Raw genomic sequence first — 19,525 nt, 5'->3', positions numbered from 1 at the left:
GTCAGCTGGATGTGGTACCTGTGTCTTTGAAGACACCTGAGCGATAGTGTCCCTAGAGCCCTTGGCGTATCTGTGGCAGCTCTCAAATTGTCCTGCAGTCCCATGCACATTCCATCTGCCTCAGCAGACTGAGTTCCTGATAGGCTCTGTAAGCTGTAAATCTCTCGCACAAGTCCTGGCACAGTAAGTGCTAAGCAAATGTTTCTTGGCTGAAGGACTTAACATACTGCTACAGTGGTGTTCACTCAGGCCAGAAGACTTTATTGTATATGCCTAGCCTAGCTCAGAGACTTACTTAGAATTATTAAACACAAACAAATGTTTAAATCAGGAGACCCAAATATTTTATTTCCCTCCAAGAGAAATCACTTGCCCAAACCTCAAAGAAGAGAAAAAAATATAAACTGTGCTCTAATCCAGGGTTTCTTAACAAGGGGTCCAAGAGCTTGAATTGAAATTCAAAAAAAAACATTATTCTTGTGGGGACATGTTGGTACAGGTGTGATACATTTATTAAATAATACACAGTGTAGTGTGGCATTAGTAAGGGGCCCGTGGTTTTCACCTGACTGGCAAAGGGGTCTGTGGAACAAAAAAGGTTAAGAACCCTGCTCTAAACTATCAAGAAAGCAAATATTTATGTCAACAAATAATTTTACATAGCAGCTAAGTTTCTCTAAAGTATTTAAAAATCAACTCAGGGTATCAAAAAAATGGTAGCTCTTTGGATACAACAGCAAGAAAGGGGCAGCATGATCAAAAGTGTGTTGTTCTCTTGAGTTCTGGATTTCTTTGCAATGGGTTATCTTGAACAGCACTGGATGTATTACCTTGGTAAGAAACAGGAAGCAGAAGATAAGGGGGAAAACATGAGGCAAACAATTCAAAACCTTTTCGTTTCATCTTTTTTATTTTAAATTACAAAGGATGTTGCATACACTGATGAATCTGTATCTGACTAGAAGTGCTGAAAGGTTGGAAGGTGACAGAAAACAAAGGCAACATTTGGATTGCCTTTTCTTCTGAAAAGAAAAATTTCACAACTATTAACCAACATTTAATAGAATAATTTTTAAACAGCTCATGCGTCAACAAGATTAAATTCTTTCTAGACAAGAGACAAGACTGAATCCAATAAAAAGTTTCTTTGCTCCAGTTGGGGTGGGGGGACCCTACAGAATATTTATGATAGCATTACAAACAGGATCCTATGCACTATGCAAAAGAGGTTGCCACATTGTATGAACAGATGTTTTGAATTCTTGCCCTTCCGCTCTTCTCTCATGACTTTTTTATGTGCTGTCAGCCTAGTATCACTGTTAACCACAAATGCTAATAAGCTACAGGACAAATTCTAGAGAAAAGATAAAAAAGCAGGCAGTGGAATACAGTGTCATAAAAATGTGGAAAGGCAGATACAGTACACACATATACATTTCTGTTATTTGGTTCTGGAAAAAAAAAACAAAGGGTGAAGGGCAAGACACAGTAATCAGTCCCATTCCCATCCACCCAGAATTCAGTCAATTACACCACTGTGTTTACATTGTTATGAAAGAGGCAAACCTAGTTCACCCAAACTTGGCACATAGAAATAACCAACGTGGATGTTCTTCACTAGTCACACCAAGTCTTCAATTCCAAAATACTATTCAGCAGTAGTTTTAAGGTTCTAGTCCTTCACTACTACCCTGCCCCCCAAGCCCTCTTTTCCAAACAAAAATGTCAATTTGGCATAATTCAGTTTTTAGGTGTAATTTCTACAATTTCAGTCAGTTTACTAAGCATGAGGACTATGCTTCAACACATAATCCCCACTTGCCTTTCAGTAGTATATTTTCATCATCTTTTTCCCCAACGTGCTTATTCCTTAAAACGAAACAACCAGTCCTACAGTTGACATTCACTTTTACATCCCAATGTGTTTGAAATATTAAAAAAACATGGAGTCATCTTCTCATAATGCCCTTATTAAGTTTACAAAGATTACAAAAGAATCCACAAGTATTACGGCACTGTGTGAGACTTAATTGTCATGATCCAAGGGAAGAACAAGACTGCAGTTCTGTGCAAAGTTGTGGAAATGGCCTCAGTTCCATGGGAAATGGTATTCCACAATAGACTTCACTAGAAGGATAATCGAAACCTTTTACTTTAACACTGAAAGCATAATTCAACACATTCTCAAAATTCAAGTTTCAAGATTTGGAGAGATGCTAGCATTCTGTTACATAATTAACTAGAAAATACTTAAACAGAATTTCAGGAAGACCAGAAGAAGAAAGGAAACATAAGTTTTTGTTAATTCCTGCTGAAGGCAACTTCAAGTCATTTCTTAGAAAGTTAACTAAATCTTAGCAGCTAAAATATCTTTAAATGTATGGAATAAAGAAAAGCACATCCATTCTTGACATTTTGGTGAATAAACTAACAGCTTTATTAATGAAGGCAAACATCAGATAATTGTATGAATATTATATATAAAAAAAGAAATCCAAACTAACAGCATTGTATTTCAAAAGTACTGTACTTCTGTTTCTTTTAAAGAGACTTGTCATCTGTTTTATAAAACAAACAAAACGGGTACTCTTCTAAAAAATTCTGGAAAAATGAAATAGTCAATTTCAAGCCAATGAACTGAACACACCTTTCTTTAAATGCAGACTATTGCTAAGAAGCAAATAAAGTCAAGCATTGGAAAGAAGAGGTATGACAAATTCATGAAAGTCAGAAAAAAGGGATGTAGTGAAATTACTGCTAATCATTCCCCCTCATATTGGAAAGACCATTCAAAATTGGTCTTTCATATAAATATAAAATAACTGTAAAGAAAGGGGAATTTGAAACCATATCCATCTGAAATCCTTCATGATGCTTTTGTAATAACTCTGATTCTCTTACCAAAAAGGTCAAAGTTAAAGATTTAAGAAGTGGAAGGGAATGAAGACAATTAGTTTTAAATGTACAAGTAAGGCACAATATAAAGCCACATCATAATCTGTCATGAAGGATATAGGAAAGGACAAGAATCATACATGGTACAGTAGAATAAGCAATCGTATTGACTGAAAAAGTGTGGCACCCAATTCAAAACTCAGACAAGATCTTAACAAGATTGGACAGCATGCTTTCATGTGGAGACAAACTCTATATAAAGAATCCAGTGTATCTGAAACTAGGAAGAAAGTTTTTTGTTTGCTTTTAAATCATAGTCGTACTAGAGTCAAAGTTTATAATTGCTTTTGGAACAATGGGTTTATCTGAGGTGAATTCACAATGCCTTCACTTAAAGTAAGATTCTGGACTTCATTATGCACTATCTGTATACCATGTATGAACACAGAAAACCTTTAGAGAGCTCTTCTCTAATGATCTTCACCCAAAAATACATGCCACAATTTTCAAAAACAGAACATGTACAATTGTTGGGGTTTTTATGTTACCCTTATAAGATTGGTTTCTGTGATACACTAAACATATATATTTTAATGACAATAGAGGAAGCAGATTATTACTGGCATTGAAGTACAACCATTTCTAGACGGTTTTAAATGCCACAGAGTCCCCTGGTTAAAATGTAAAGCTGCACAGCTTGCCTATGTCATCTTTATGATAAAGTTAAAACAGCAAAAGGATTTAACTTTTACTCTACATTTTACTGCCAGGTTTTTATTTAGATCAAGTATCGCTGCAGCATTCTGACCAGCCCAGATTTAGCAGCAAATGGCAGGAATCATATAAAATGCAATTTTTTTTAACAAAGTGCTTTTCTAAGATATACATACATATATAAATAGATACAAAATAAAGTGTCAACATTAAAAAGCTCAACTATTTAAAAGCTTTTAACTATTTAACTTAAGTAGTACATATAAAACACTGAAATGCAAGGATATGGAATCTACTAAACAGATTCAAAGTCTTGGTTTCTTTTGTTTTTGTTTTGTTTTGTTTTTTTTGAAATGCAAGACCAAAAAATCATCTCTGTTTTGCAGACAGGAAAAAAGTATCAAAAACCAGAATTCCAAACAGAGCAGCTAGAAAGGGGCAATTTTATAAACCTCATCAGCTGAATCTCTATCATGAAGTGATTTTCACCTGATTGCAAAACTGCCATATTTTGGAACACATTTCAATTTAACAAATATACTCTCTTGTCAAGACTTCATATACTTCCAAGTTACAAACCTGTGCTCTGCCTTCTCCCACCTAAAAAAGGAAAAACTTTAAACAATGAACTTTACATTCTATTAAACCATTATAGATGAGCTTATCATCTGTTTAGTGTAAATGCACTAATAGGTACATTTCCACCAAGCATTAGGAAAATATTGTGCATCACAGTTCAGCTAAGGTGTTAAGACAATCCTTCTTGGAGTTTCTTTTTCATGATGTCAAAGAAGCATGTAAGCCACATTGTTCAGTTGTTGCTGTGTGTTTTAGTATCAAACGTTCATAAACTATAGATTCATATGCTACAGCTTAAAATAGGGGAGACAGAAAGTAAAGGAACACACTATATAGACAAAGCATAATTAAAGAAAAAATTCTCTAAGGGCAAATTGGAGAAATAGATACTTTCCCAACAACTAGGTCTGAAATTTTGGGTTTTTATTTTCTTCTTGCTAGATAGGGTGGTGGTGGTTATTTTAAGTGTAGCTTTTAAGCCACCAGTTTTCAGAGTTCAAAAAACAAGATTTGAGGGTAAAAACAGGATGGAAAGAGGAAGGAGGAAGGTTTATAATGCTACCTTGACACAAGAAATTTCTCATCAAGAGGTAAAGCTTTAACACAGTTAATGAAGCTGTCTTATGTGAGCAAAAAAGAGCACCTAAAAACTAAATGTGCTAATATTTCTCAATTCTAGAAACTATAGAAGTCACATGTAAGTTTGAAGAAGCTAGTTTGAAAATACCTGTACAAAAATATAAAAATCTATAAATTTTTTTGTTTTGTTTTAAGCTTGTGTTGATCTTTGAAAATATTACATGCACAATAATACATCAATTGGAAAAGTGGCAACTAAAGAATTAGATATATTTTTAGCTTTTTTCTTTCTTTACATATATATACATAATACAATAAAAATAATCTGTATTTTGGTTTGGTGGAAGTATACTACAATAAGCTAAATAAACTTTTTAATTTTCAAAGTCAAAAATTATTTTACTAATAGCTTACTAAAATGAAATATATTAAAATTTCCTACAATAAGTGCAGAAATAAAAAGATTTACAGACACCTAAATGGCCACCAACTTATCTACTATGGAAGCGAACTAGAGGAACAGCAAAATAATATTTGTATGTATGGATGCTCCTTCTGTAGATAATTGGACCCAAACAGAAATAAAATTCACAGTTCAGTAAGATCCCTAACCCTGACCTTTTAATTTTTTCTTTTTTTTATTTTTCCTTTTTTTCATACATTCATACAGTATCATGTAAGCTGTGCAAAACTTTACTTAGACTGGCAGTTTGCCATATCAGTTGCATTTGTCTTTGGTACAAAAAATAAAACAATCGCAATAATGTGCAAGTATTTGTCATCTTCCGGTCAAGTACCGAAATTGAGTTTTCTAGAGCCATCTTTTTTTTTTTGTTTTTGTTTTTGTTGTGTTTTTTTATACAATACACAGACTCTGTGGCATATATCTACATTTCAACATAGTCCTATATACATTCAAAAAATCTGAAAAAGAGTTGGAACAAAAAACCATTTAAACCCCATTTTTTCCATCTATATATCTTGTTTTTCCTCATTAGGGTTTTTCATCATACAAAATATAACCAGTTTTGTAGTTTCCCCAAAATACAAGGCACAAAGAATATGCTTTTTTTTTCTTACTTGCACAGACAGTGATGAGATATATATATATATATTAATATATATATTGAGCTGAAATGAACATCTAACATGGCACACAGGCATGGGTGTGCCATATACAAGTGAGATTAATGGTGGAAAATTAGAACATAAAGCAATAATTCTAAAAACAACCTAAACTGTTTTAAAAAAAAATGCTTCCTCAATTTTTTTGTGTGTGGTTCAGAGCATAAACCTTCCACAATATTTGGCATTTACTAATATCTTCACCCCTCTAAAAGGTTTTACTTCAACAGATTTTTGCAATCTGTACTTAAAACATTTACTTAAACAGATGGGAGTTTCAATTCTGATGCCAATAGCAGTTTTAACCATGGTTTATGCTCTGAAAATGCAAAAATCAAGTATTTTGGATCATGCTTCACTTATGCTACTTAGTTCTTAAAACAATGTAACCTAATTGTAAATGTTTACATAATGCTAAACTGACATGCAAAACAGAATGAAAATTTACAATGAAGGACCTGACAAACACAGACGTTTCTGACCAGTTGGTCCAATGAGGCTGATTACACTTTTGATGTTGGTATCCTTAGTCCTACAAGGCCTCCAGTGGGATTTCCTTCTGCAGTCTTCTCTAACACTTGGTTAACAAATTCAGACGTTTGCCCAGCAACTGGGAGACCTGAAGAGAAGAGAAAAAGGGAACACTTGGACACAATAATGGAGGGCTTGAATGGAAGGTAAGTAATAGGAAACATCTGAGAATCAGGTATGACCCTTGAAGCTTGATTCTGGTCCCAAATAAGTGCTGGGCTGCTTGCTAATGAAGGTTCAAAAATAATTCTGCCTACCACATTGGAGCCTACAATCTTAAGAATGACTATTTTAAAGTCATTCAGTAATTTTAAGTGGGGCAGATGACAAGAAATAACAGTCCAAATAATAGTCCAAACCCAAACCCAATGCCTGCTGACAGGCATTATTCCCTAAACCTGCTGAACATGTTTTTCCCTGGCTCTCTCAGCCAGTTTCTCCCAACTGCTCCAACCTCACATGTGCCCAGCCCACCCAATCAATTGATAATATTTCTCTGAAGGATTTTAGTCATTGTAATAATTACTGGTTAAAGTTTATGTTCCCTTTTCTTCATTTTCAAGAAAAGAAAATGAATAAGAAAAGTTGAAAAGGCAGAAAAAGAAAAGTTGAGAGGGAGCTGAAGTATGCTGATTTTCTTATCTTCTATAGCTGAGGGCAAAAGAGATTTAAAATTGATAAATAACAGCAGTATATTTGAAAGGCATTAAGAAAAATAATAAAAGGTTAAAAGGGAGTGGAAGTAGAAATACTTCTGTCATTTTTTCAGTCATTACTCATAGGAGGAAGTTAAAGATAGTAACAATATAGAGTACTGACACCACCTAACCATGTGATCAAACTTAGCATGACCAATAATGGGGCAAACTGATTTTTATGTGCTTCCTGAGGTGATGAAATGGGAAGGATAGACTACCTATGACAATCCTGCCAAAAACGTATTTATTAATAACTGCATCTAATCACAAGAAAACAAATTTTGATGTTGGGACGTTCTACACGATCAACTACCTGGACTTCATGAAAGGAAAACAAAGGCTGGGAGACTGATAAAACTTAAAGGAAACAAAGGAGACATAATGAAAAGCAATGCGTGATCCTTCATTGGATCAAAAACCAACAAAAAGGCTATGAAAGGACATTATTGAGACGTCTGAAAATTTAAATATGAACTCCATATTAGATAATCAATCACTGTTGAAGTACTTGGGCGTGATACTGTTGTTGTGGTTATGTAAGATAATATAAAATCTGACAAAATTACCATAGAAGAAACAGAGCGAGTTTTCAAAGAGTTAATCACCAAAATCAAACAAACAAAACCTACACAGGGCCAGAATTTCAGAGTATTCTAACCAAACCTTTAGGAAAAAGAAATCCCAACATACTTAAAGTGGTCCAGGAGGGATTTCTGGGGAAATGCAGTGTGGCAGCATAGATTTTTAAGCTCCTCAAATCCCCATATGAAAAGAGAACAACTAAATAGCAAAACCCTAAGACCATGGAAAAACATTTACAAGTGACAAGGTTTCCCCACAAACCTCCAAATCCAACAGGGTAGGAACAAACTACCAAGAGCCATAAAAACTGCATAGCATCAGCATGATGATATTGGCATTTGTGTGAGAGGAGCCAGAAGGAAGCAGTGGACCTGAGAACAAAAGAAGTCTATAATAGCGAACAGGTAATGCACTAGAAAGCACAACAGGCCAACTTAAGAACTGGAGCTGAAGCTAGGAGAGATTTAGTCCATTCTGACAGTGAGTACAGGTGAGTACAAGGGACACACAGCAAGATGTGAAAGGTTGGAGGAGTCTAGCCCCTGTGAATCAGAAAACTGACCAGCCAGGGCTAGTCAAGGGTTAGCAGGACAAGGGCTGGCACTGATAAGAAATTTCTGGATTTGGAATCAAAATTGAGTAAGATGGAGACATCAGATATGAAGAAGAAGGTAGAGATAAAATGGGGGGAGGGAAACAGCAAGAAATCTCAGCTACCATATTTTTAAAAAACATAAACTGAAGACAGAGCAGATTCAGTGAGGTTAGAAAAGCTGTCCTGAATCAAACCTTCTTTTACGAGCAACAGAAAAGTACCAGTCAAAATCCCACAGTTCTACGAAAAAGGAAAAAGAGAACATTCCTATAAACAATGAAAGCATGCTTGAAAGAGATGACAAAAGAGATGAAAACCATAACCTTTTTCAGAATGAGCTAAAAGCCATTAAGAAAATGATATAATACATAAAAGAACAACATAAATCAGAAATAGAAAAACTCAGAAATAAGGTGACAGACTCCAGGAAAAAAACAGAAATAAAAGAAAAAATGATTCATGAAATTAAGACAAAACAAAAAGGAACACAAGAGCAGCAAACACAACAGATAATGCTTGAAGAGAAAGAAAAGATGAAGATGAGAAAGAATTTTAAAATAAAAAAGAAATGAAGAGATAAAAAGATATGAGAAAAAGCAATAAATACAGAAGATAGGCAAAGAAGATCCAGTCCACAGAGAATAAGAGTCCCGGAAGAAGACAACCAAAGCAAGGGACAGGTCAAATACTAAAATTTGTACTTTAAGAAATATTCCTAAAATAAAAAGATTTGAAACTACATATTGTAAGAGCAAGGTACATACATGAGTTCATTGACCTAAAATGACTAACTCCAAGACAGAGTATACTAAAATTACTGGATTTTAAAGAAAAAGAAAAAAAAATCCCTTTGGCACACCTAGACAAAAATAGTAAATGACATATAAAGAAAAAAATCAGGCAATTATTACCTCTTTAAGAGCAACACTTTATGTCTGAAGAAAATGGAGAAACATTTAAAACACTCAAGGAAAAAAAGTGAATCAAAGATTTGATATCTGGTAAAACTGGCTTTCAGGTGTAAAGCACATACATAAACTTATAAACATATAAGACCTCTTTATATTAAATAGGAAAAAATTACACCTAATGCAAATTATATATAATTAGTAATATTTTAATATTCCTTCATCAATTCTAACAAAGGTACCACACTAATGCGAAGTATCAACAATAAGGGGATATAAGAGAATGCTGTATTTTTTATATGACTTTTTTTTATAAATCTACAACTTCTCTAGTAAAAAAATTACAAAAAATTACAATAATTTAAAAAAAAACCTTGCTAAGTTAAAGAAACCAGGAAAAGGCAAAAACAATTTTCTTCTTTTAATATTAAATCCTTCCACTCCACCAAAGAGAAGACTGAAAACGCATTTAAAGAAAATACATTCAAAGAAAATGCATCTAAAGAAAATGCATTCTAAGACATGATTTGAAGAAATACGTAGAACATTAAAATATCATCAATCCATTTGAAGGAAAAATCAAACTGGTCACCACTACTCCCTGTTTATTTAATGTTTGAGTACTGAATTAATCTATATAGAAGTAAGAAGTAAGTAGCTATTTAGGGAAATAGTGACATTTAAGATCTAATCTTTACCTCAGATTGTTTTCCAATATAGTTTTGTTCAACATAAACATTTAAACTTTTATTGTGTTAATTTAATTTTTGTGCAAATATACTGTTCTTAGTTTTGTTTAATTTATTTTGCACTTATTTTATATGAATATACAACTTGATTTTTGAACAAAGTAATTCTGCAGTTGACATAATAACTGAATATTTCATTCTTTTTATTACTCTAACTTACCCCACTATTATTTATAAACCACTTTCCCAAGCTTAGCATAAAGAATTTATTATAAACTATCGATAAGCAATAATCACTGAAATGTCATTCTGCTTGGAATATTCAAATAGGAAAATATATCTATTTTCTTAGCAAGTTATATTAAAAATATTTCTCAGATTAAGCTATGTTGAGGGTATACAAATTAGGCACGGAAATAATTTTAATTGTCATTTAAAAACTTCAATTTGCTAAAATATTGATATAGTTCAGGAACTCTATAGAAATAAAACAAAGAAAAAAATCACAATATTTAAGATGTAAATATTATAACAGCAACAGTTAATATTTACTGAGACTTGAGAATTTATTTGTTCAGTAGTGTGCTGTGTCAATATGCATTCTTCTCCTTTTAGTCACAATTATTCACAATTTATAGATAAGTAAAATGAGGGTGTGGGGAGTAAAGTCACATTCCTAAGTTCCTCATACGATAAGTGACAGAACCAGGATGAATTTAGAACCTAATTTAACCACTATGCTGAGCAACCCTTTATTAAAAATAATAATAATAATAGTAATTTCTGGACATGCCAGTTGGTATTGCTAGAAACCACTAGTTTTTTTGGTTAAAAAAAGGGAAATGGGGCATGACGAACCTAAAGTATCTTAAAGAAAATGTTTCAAGAAGGAAAAGAAATGGTCAAAGTATCAAATGCTACATGAAATGTTAAGAAAAATAAGTTCTCAGGTAAGTCTACTGGATCAGGCATTAGTGGGCCACTTGTGACGTATACAGTTCATAAGTTATATAGATATGAATGCCAGATGGTAGGGGTTAAGTGGAGATACTTCGGTATAGTGCAAGCACTGGAACTAGGAGAACTTAGCTCTGTTAGTTCTGCCACTTAACTGACTGTGTGACTTACAGCAAGTTGCTTAGTATGTTGCTGTGCTTCCAATTCCTCATTTATAAAACCAGAAAATAATAAAAATACCTCTTTCAAAGAATTGTAGAAGAGACCCAAAATACCTTGGCATACAGGTAAATATACATATTAAGTACTCAATTAATGTTAGTTGTTTATCCCTTCTGTATTTTATACCTAAGGAATCCTTAATCTTTCTTTCATATCTTCTCCTTTAGTCTTCAAACATAAAGACCAATAGTTAAATTTCATGAAATTGTTGAGTCAAAATCTATGTGCACTGTTAATTTTAATGATTCCAAATTGCCCTCCAAAAACACTGGTGTATCTTACATTCAGTGTACACACAACACTGTCAAAAGAAACCTGTATGTAATTTCACAGACCATGAGAAATGTGCTCTGTGCACAAAAGCACTCAATGTGTATTCATATTCAATTAAAGAAAATAATCATTTTGATAACTCTGAAAAGTATTACTGTTTAAACAGAAACAAACTTTTCTTCCCCATCCCACACAATCTAGGCATCTTCATTTCTTCATAGCACTTGTTACAATTTGTTGTTTTTGTTTTTCTGTTTACTCTTTGTCTTCCCTTTTTATACTACAAACTTCGTAAGGGTAGGGGGCCCAGTCTGTTATTCATTCCTGTATTCCCAATACCTGGCACACTGTAGACACCAGGAAAATTTTATGGAGTGAATGAATTTATAGGAAATAGAGGTCAGAAAAACTGTCTTAACAGAAATGTAAAAATAATCCAAGATATTTACAATAAAAAAGAAAATACAAAACAAGGCGGTGTAAGTTAAAGTTTTTGTTACTCTAAAATCCAAGTGTAAATAGCTAGTTAATGATTGAAAAAGTAGGATCTGATTCTTCTAAGTGACCTAGTCAATACTCAATTGGGATTATGGGGGAAAGTGAATAGAAAAAAAATCCTCAGGTAACTGAAGATTACTGTTCTACACAAGGCCTATGTTAGAACCAATTTTTAAAAAGAGAATTCTAGAATAAATACTGTTAAACAAAGAATATATAATGTAGCTGAACCAACGTAATGACGTGTCAGGGTTTTCATGGATTGTACTATGCCCTAATGCCTTTGAGATGCTACTCATTTGTAAGGTGATTTCTTCCCATAGCAGGTAAGCTCTGGAGATCACGGGTCTATAGGTCTCCACCTTCCCTGTCAGCTATTGCTATGCCTGGCTTCAGGACTCCTGCCTCTCTGATCCTTCCCATTTTATGTAATCTATTCAGGAAAGAGAAACCAGATAATCAAGTTTACTGGATTTCTATAAAATATAATAGTGAGTTATAAATCAATAAGAGAGAACCTCCACTAAACTGTAAACAGCAGGCTTGACAGCTCAGAGATCTTTTTTCCCCATGGAAGGTTAAAGTTGCTAAAAGTGTGTCTTTCCTAAGTGTTAAAAGCTAGACAGTTTAAGGATGAAAACTAAATAACAAACTGTGGTAACTATCAGTACATGTTTATGAACACAAAATTTCAAAAGAAAAACTATACTCAAAGGACAGTAACTGCAATGAAAGCACATGAATTTTTCCTTAAACTAAAATAACTTTTACTTTCCCTGGGGTAGGATCATATATCCTAAACTATATATTATTTGTGATTAATTTATCCAATATTCTTCTTACCAAGAGTATCTTTAATGAGGATTTCAAGCTTCTGCCCCATGTTGGGTCCTCTCTCCTCTCTTGGATTCTGTACTCGGTTTACAATTTCTTGCTTGATGGAGTTAATTACGAACAATAAATTATCTGCAAAACAGAACAAAATACTTGGAATGTGTCACTAACATAACAGAATTCTGTCTTAGGCAACAAAAGCTTTTCAATTAAAAAATGGAGAATATATAAGAAAGTATTAAGCAGTTATGGTTACAAGCTTTCTTATCCAAAGTGACTACTTTCAAATGATGTGCCACTTTGATGACACATTGCAGGCATGCATTAATATCTACTATCCTGTAAGCACATTGTCTTACTTGTCTTCATAGCTTTAAGGGTTATAATAGTACCTGGAACATCGAATTTTTTTTTTCATTAAAAAAATTTATTGAAGTATACAGTTCATACATGAATATATATAAAAGTACATCAAATTTTAAGAGTTTAGTAAATGTTTATTACATAAACAAAACAATGTCTTTAGCTTTAAAAACAAATTTCCCCATTTCATACCCATTAGAATGGCTGCTATAAAAAAAAAAGAATATTACAAGTGTTGAAGAGGATGTGGAGAAATACATATTGCTGGTGGCAATGTAAAATACCATTGCTGCCCTCATGCACAACTGAGCAGAGTCAGAGAGACAGATAAAGCAGATACAACCCCCAGATATTGGTTCCTCTGAGGGCTAAAGAGACCCATGGGAGTTATGGTCATGGCCGATGGGGTTAACTACCAGGGCAGATGGCCCCTCTTTGGAAATGGTGTTTATGTGTGATGAATCTGGACTCAGATGGGATCTCCCTTCATAAGACTTTCATGCTAATGTGCTGGAGGTGCAGTTAATGTTGGGGATTAAGATATATTTAGGGGATTTGAATCTCTGGACTGACAATGTGATAGCCAGGTCCTGAGCCTCAACAGACTCCAGCACCTACAATCTGATCTATTGGACTTACCACACTCAGCTAAGATGGAGTTGAAGAAGGACAACCACCACACCATGGAGCCTAGAGTGATTACAACTGAAAATGGGAGGATTGCATCCAGCATCCATGTGGAATCTGAGCCTCCTCTTGACATAGAGGTGCAATGGACACAACCAATCCAATGTCCACATAGAAGAGGTGGCATTGGATTGGGAAAAGTGGACATGGTGGACGATGGGTATGGGGAAAGGCAGGAAGAGATGAGAGGTGGAGGCGTCTTAGGGACATGGAGCTGCCCTGGATGGTGCTTCAGAGGTAATCACCGGACATTGTAAATCCTCACAGGGCCCACTGGATGGAATGGAGGAGAGTATGGGCCATGATGTGAACCATTGTCTATGAGGTGCAGAGGTGCCCAAAGATGTACTTACCAAATGCAATGGATGTGTCATGATGATGGGAACGAGTGTTGCTGGGGGGGGGGGAGAGGTGGGGTGGGGGGGTGGGGTTGAATGGGACCTCACATATATATTTTTAATGTAATATTATTACAAAGTCAATAAAAAAATAAAATAAAATAAAATAAAATAAAAGAAACAAACTTAATTAGAAAAAAAAAATACCATTGCTGCTGTGGGTGACAGTTTGGAAGTTCCTTGGAAAGTTAAGTATAGAATATACTATGTGATCTGGCAATCCCACCACTAGTTATAAACCCAAAAGAAGTAAAAACAGGGAATCAAACAGATATTTGCACTCTGTTTATAGTGGCATTATTCACAATTGCCAAAAGATGGAAGCAATTCAAGTGTCAATCAACAGATGAGTGGATAAACAAAATGTAGTATATATATACAATGGAATATTATTCAGCAGTAAAAAAGAATGAAGTTCCAATACATGTGACAACATGGATGAATCTTGAAGACATGATGCTGAGTAAAAAATAAGCCAGGGACAGAAGGACAAGTATTTTATAACTTCACTGACATGAAATAATTAGACTAAGCAAACTCACAGAATCAGAATCTAGAATATAGGGTTTACAGGGGACAGGGTAGGGAAAGGGAATGGAAAGTTAAGACTCAAAATGTACAGGGTTCCTATTTGGAACAATGGAAATGTTTTGGTAATGGATGGTGGTGATGGTGTAGCACAACATTGTGAACATAATTAATAGCACTGAAATATACATCTGAATGTGATTAAAAGAGAAAATGCTGGGTTATATACATGGTAACAGAATAAAAATTTTTTTTAGAAAGCCATGGAACTGCATTACACAGTGAATCTTAAAGTTAAACCATGGACTACATTAATAGTACAATTATAAAAATGTGCTTTCATGAATTGTAACAAATGTTCCACACCAATGCAAGCTGCTAAAACTAGGGTAGTATATGGGAATAATATTAATGCATGAGTGTTCTGTAAACCCACAACTTCTCTAATAAAGAAAAAAAACAAAACAAATTTCCTCACCTTGAGAAGATTAAAAAAAAAACAAAAAGAGCAAAGTTAACCCAAAATAAATAGAAGGGAAATTTTTTAAAAAAAGAGCAGAAAGCAATGAAACAAAAAACAAACATACAACAGAGAAATTTAACAAAGCTAAAAGCTGCTTCTTTGAAAAGATCAACAAAATTAACAAATCCCCATTTAATGATCCTGAAAAACAAGAGAGAACACCAATCACCTATATCTGAAATGAAAAAGGGACTATGACTTCAAAATCTACAACCATTAAAAGGATAATAATAAAATACTATGCTGTTATGCCAACAAATTCAACAATTGAATGAAATGGACGAACTTCTTGAAAATGCATCTTAAAATAGACACAAGAAGAAACAGAAAATCTGAATACTCTATCTCTAGTTAAGGAACTGAATTCATTAAAAATCACCCCCAAAGAAAACCCAGATGAATTTCAATGGCCAAGTCTATGAAATACTCAGGGAAGGAAGAAAATCTTGTCAAGCTTTTATAAAAAAAAGAGGAATTCATTATTTGAAGCCAGTATAGCTCTTAATACCAAAAGTTGATAAAGACATTACAAAAAAAAAAAGAAAAAGAAAATCACAGACCAATATCCCTCTTAAATACAGACATAAAAAATCTTTAACAAAACATAAGCATCAGAATCCAACTTAGGGAGAAGTGACTCAAGCAATTAGTTGCCTCCCTCCCACACGGGAGGCCCTGGGTTTGGCTCCCAGTGCCTCCTAAAAAGAATATGAGCAGATAGGGAGAGCAAACAATGAGGGGGTGGGGGGTGGGGAGAATAAATAAACATAAGTCTTAAAAAAAAAAAGAATCCAACTTAAAATACTCGAATAGAATCCAACAAAATAATAGCAATGGACTCCGGTATAAAAGAATACATATCATCAACAAGTAGAGTTTATCTGAGAAATGCAAGGTTGGTTTAACATTCAAAAACCAATTAATGTAACTTACCATAATAACAGGTATGTGATAAATTAATGGACTAAAGGAGAAATACATCACAATTATTTCAACAGATATAAAAAAGAAGAGAGCACTGATAATATTCAATACTCATTCATGATAAAAAAACTTTCAGCAAACTAGGAATAGAAGAGATCTTCCTCAAAATGATAAAAAGCATCTACAAAACAAAATCTACAGCCAATATCACATTTAAAGGTGGAAGACTGAATTAGTACCCCCTGAGATGAAGACGTAATATTATCCCTATCTGTAGATGATGACTGTTTCAATAGAAAACCCCAGGAAATCTATAAAACTACTACCAGAACAAATAAGCAAATTTAGAAAGGTCACAGGATTCGAGGGTAATATACCAAAATCCATTTTTATAAACTCACAGCAAACAACCAGAAAACAAAATTTCAAAAACAATTACATTTACAGCAGCGTACCAAAAAATATAAAATGCCTAGCGATAAATCCAACATGAAATTTTAAGCCGTCTACACTGAAAGCATGATAGAAACTTTAAATCACTAGAAGGAAAAAGATAATGTCATCTCTTACCTCATACCGTACATAAAAATTAACCTGAAATGGATCATAAACCTAAATGTAAAACCTAAAACTATAAAACTTCTAGGAGAAAACATACAAGAAAATATTTGTAACATTAGAGTTGGCAACAATTTATTAGAACCTAAACATCATGAAACATAAAAAGGAAAAATGACAAACTGAACTTCATCAAAATTTAAAAACTCTTTTGCTCTTTGGAAAATGCCAATGAGAAAAAATGGCAAATAAGCCGAAGACTGAGATAAACATTTATAATACATATCTCAGACAAAAAACTTGTATCTAAAAAAACTAAAGAATTCTTACAACTCAATAGGAAGTAAAACTGATTTTTTTAAAAGAAATGGCAAAATACTTGAACAGATACTTCACAGAGAAAATATATGAATAACAAATAGGCCCAGGAAAGGTGCTCAATGTCATTAATCAGAGAAATGCATATTGAGACCATAATGAAATACCACCACACACCTATTGGCTTGACTAAAACTATGAAGCCTGACCCTTCCAAGTGCTGACAAGGATGTGGAACAACTGAATACTTCTTAACTTAATGTTTTGAGAATGTAAAATGGTACTGCCACTTTGGAAAACAGTTTGGGAGTTTTTATAAAGCTCAATAAACATTTATCCCATGATCCAGCCATTCCCCTCCAAGAGAAATGAAAATATATGTTCACCCAAAGACTTGTACATGAATATTAATAGCAGCTTTGTTACAGCCCCAAACTAGAAATATTTATCAACAGATGAGTGAATAAACACACTGTAGTACATGAATACAATGGACTATTCTGCCATAAAAGGATCTAACTATTGATACAGGTAACTACCATGAATGAGTCTTAATTATAGTGAGTCAAAGTAGCCATGCAGCTATATTGAATGATCCATTTACATAAAATTCTATAAAATACAACCTAATCCAAAGTGACAGAAAATTCTTTGTGGCTATCTAGATGGGGGTAGAGGGAGGAATGGTTTTCAAAGGGGCATGAGGAAACTTTTGGGGGTGAGGGAAATTTCCTTATCTTAATTGGTTTCACATGTGTATACAAACGTCCAAACTGACCAAATTATATACTTTAAATATGTAGAATTATTGTACTTCAGTTATACCTCAATAAACTCCAGGGCAACACGCATTTCCAATTTCAACACACTGGATTCCTACGGTCTGAAATAAATCTCTGCCTCCTCAGTGACTGCTTTGAAACCAGTGACTTGTTATTCCTCATCTAATCATACAGAGAAGAAGCCAATCTAGATTGAGGTTAGAGAGGGAAGTGAGAAATAACAGGAGGGGGAATGGGGGAAAAACAGTTTAAAACTACATGTAGGGCCATTATGTACAAAATGTGTCATTAAACAAGGAAAGTACAGTTGACTCTCTAAATCACATGAAATAAGAAATGTATGCTTCTTCTCCATTAATAACAGAGAGAACAGTTTACTCAAATACAGACAAGGACATTTACATGCTAGTTGGACTTATGGAAAACAATGAGATTCCCCCACCCTCAACCCATTAAAAGTAAGTAAGGTCACATTTAAAAAGAAAACATGCACATACACACATACACACAAATCGAAACTAAACCAAACAGAGGAGAATAGCTCTTCTCAAATCTTGACAGTATTCATCTCAGTATTACTTGGGATGGGCGGAAGAGTGTGGAGAAAGGGCTCTCATACTATCACGCTTCCTAATTTAGGAAATGGAGGCCTTTAGCTCTCAGAAATTGAGGCCAAACATTAAATTCATAAAATCACCTCAAGAATCTTCCAATTTTAATTTTCCCATATAGCTTGCTTACGTCAATCAGGGAGAAGATTCAGCCTACCTGAATCAGTTCCATTTCTCATTCTGAGTTTTAAAATCTACTTTTGATTCACAGGACAGTCTCTTGTGAGTTATGATAGATGGAATCAGTAGAAGAAAGAAGTTTGGAGTAGTGGAATGGTATGTGATGAGTAGTACTATTAGTCTTTAACACCTGTCAATGGAACAGTGCTAGCTCACAACTAATTAAAAAGGCTAAGGATGAGAAAGTAAATTTTTCATACAATTAAGTTTATTCCATTGTGAGATTATGCCCTTTGCAATTTTTAATGTTCAAATATCCTACCTTGTATGAAATTACAGTAATGGCACATGATGTTCATTTTAATATCATCACTGGGCAAAATATAAAGTTGGCAACCCTATGTTCCCCAGTCCAAAAATCTTTTATCAAATGTTTGTGAATCACAAATTCTAGAGACACTGGGTTAACAGATAAGTTAATGGATAATAAGTGTTCCACAATGCAGTAACAGATGACTCTCAGATACCTAGGTAGAAACAAAGACACCATTCCCCTGAGGAATGTACCAGCAACCCTGGGGAGAATTTTCATAACATTTGGCAAACTATGCAAGAGCATTTCATTGGTTCTGAGATGGCTTCCTAACCAATAGGAACCTAACCAATGAGACTGCTCTTTTCAGAGACTAGAGAAGAGAAACTAGTTAGACAGAATTGGGAGAGATATAACTGGATGAGGAGATCCTCTTTCCCCAACTGAACAACTGAGAAGAAAATGCTGCCTTTTAAAGACAGGCCTCTTCCTACATAAAAATATCAGAAACTGTAAGTTAGCTTTGGAAACAAGAAAAGTTTAAGGCAGCCACAAAACTCAATTTGAGCTATGACAATGCATTCAGACATATATGTATACCTGGTCCTTACCAACTCCCCAATTTTTCCCCACCCCAGAATATTTTTACATCATGGAAACAGACACAAGGTATGTGTATGTGTATATGTATGTACATAAATGCAAAAACATACAGCCACAT

At 34.0% G+C, this 19,525-nt stretch overlaps 1 protein-coding gene across 7 annotated transcripts in view; it reads right to left on the bottom strand.

The window, feature by feature from the left end:
* Positions 1–891: 891 nt before the first annotated feature.
* The window catches only part of CREBRF (CREB3 regulatory factor), a 66,841-nt gene continuing 48,207 nt past the window's right edge, over positions 892–19,525 (bottom strand). For all 7 annotated transcript variants that reach the window (XM_058282326.2, XM_004464761.4, XM_023590598.3 and 4 more), the window contains 2 exons: positions 12,689–12,811; positions 892–6,511 (listed from right to left, as the gene is read on the bottom strand). In XM_058282326.2, the coding sequence (XP_058138309.1) occupies positions 6,396–6,511; positions 12,689–12,811 (239 nt within the window). In that variant the 3' untranslated portion in view covers positions 892–6,395. The remainder of the gene's footprint in view (positions 6,512–12,688; positions 12,812–19,525) is intronic.

This window comes from Dasypus novemcinctus, chromosome 2 (genome assembly GCF_030445035.2).
Source record: "Dasypus novemcinctus isolate mDasNov1 chromosome 2, mDasNov1.1.hap2, whole genome shotgun sequence".
In the NCBI taxonomy this organism is placed as follows: Eukaryota; Metazoa; Chordata; class Mammalia; order Cingulata; family Dasypodidae; genus Dasypus; species Dasypus novemcinctus.
The sequence above is the reverse complement of the archived record's forward strand: the minus strand, read 5'-3'. Positions and strand labels throughout refer to the sequence as shown.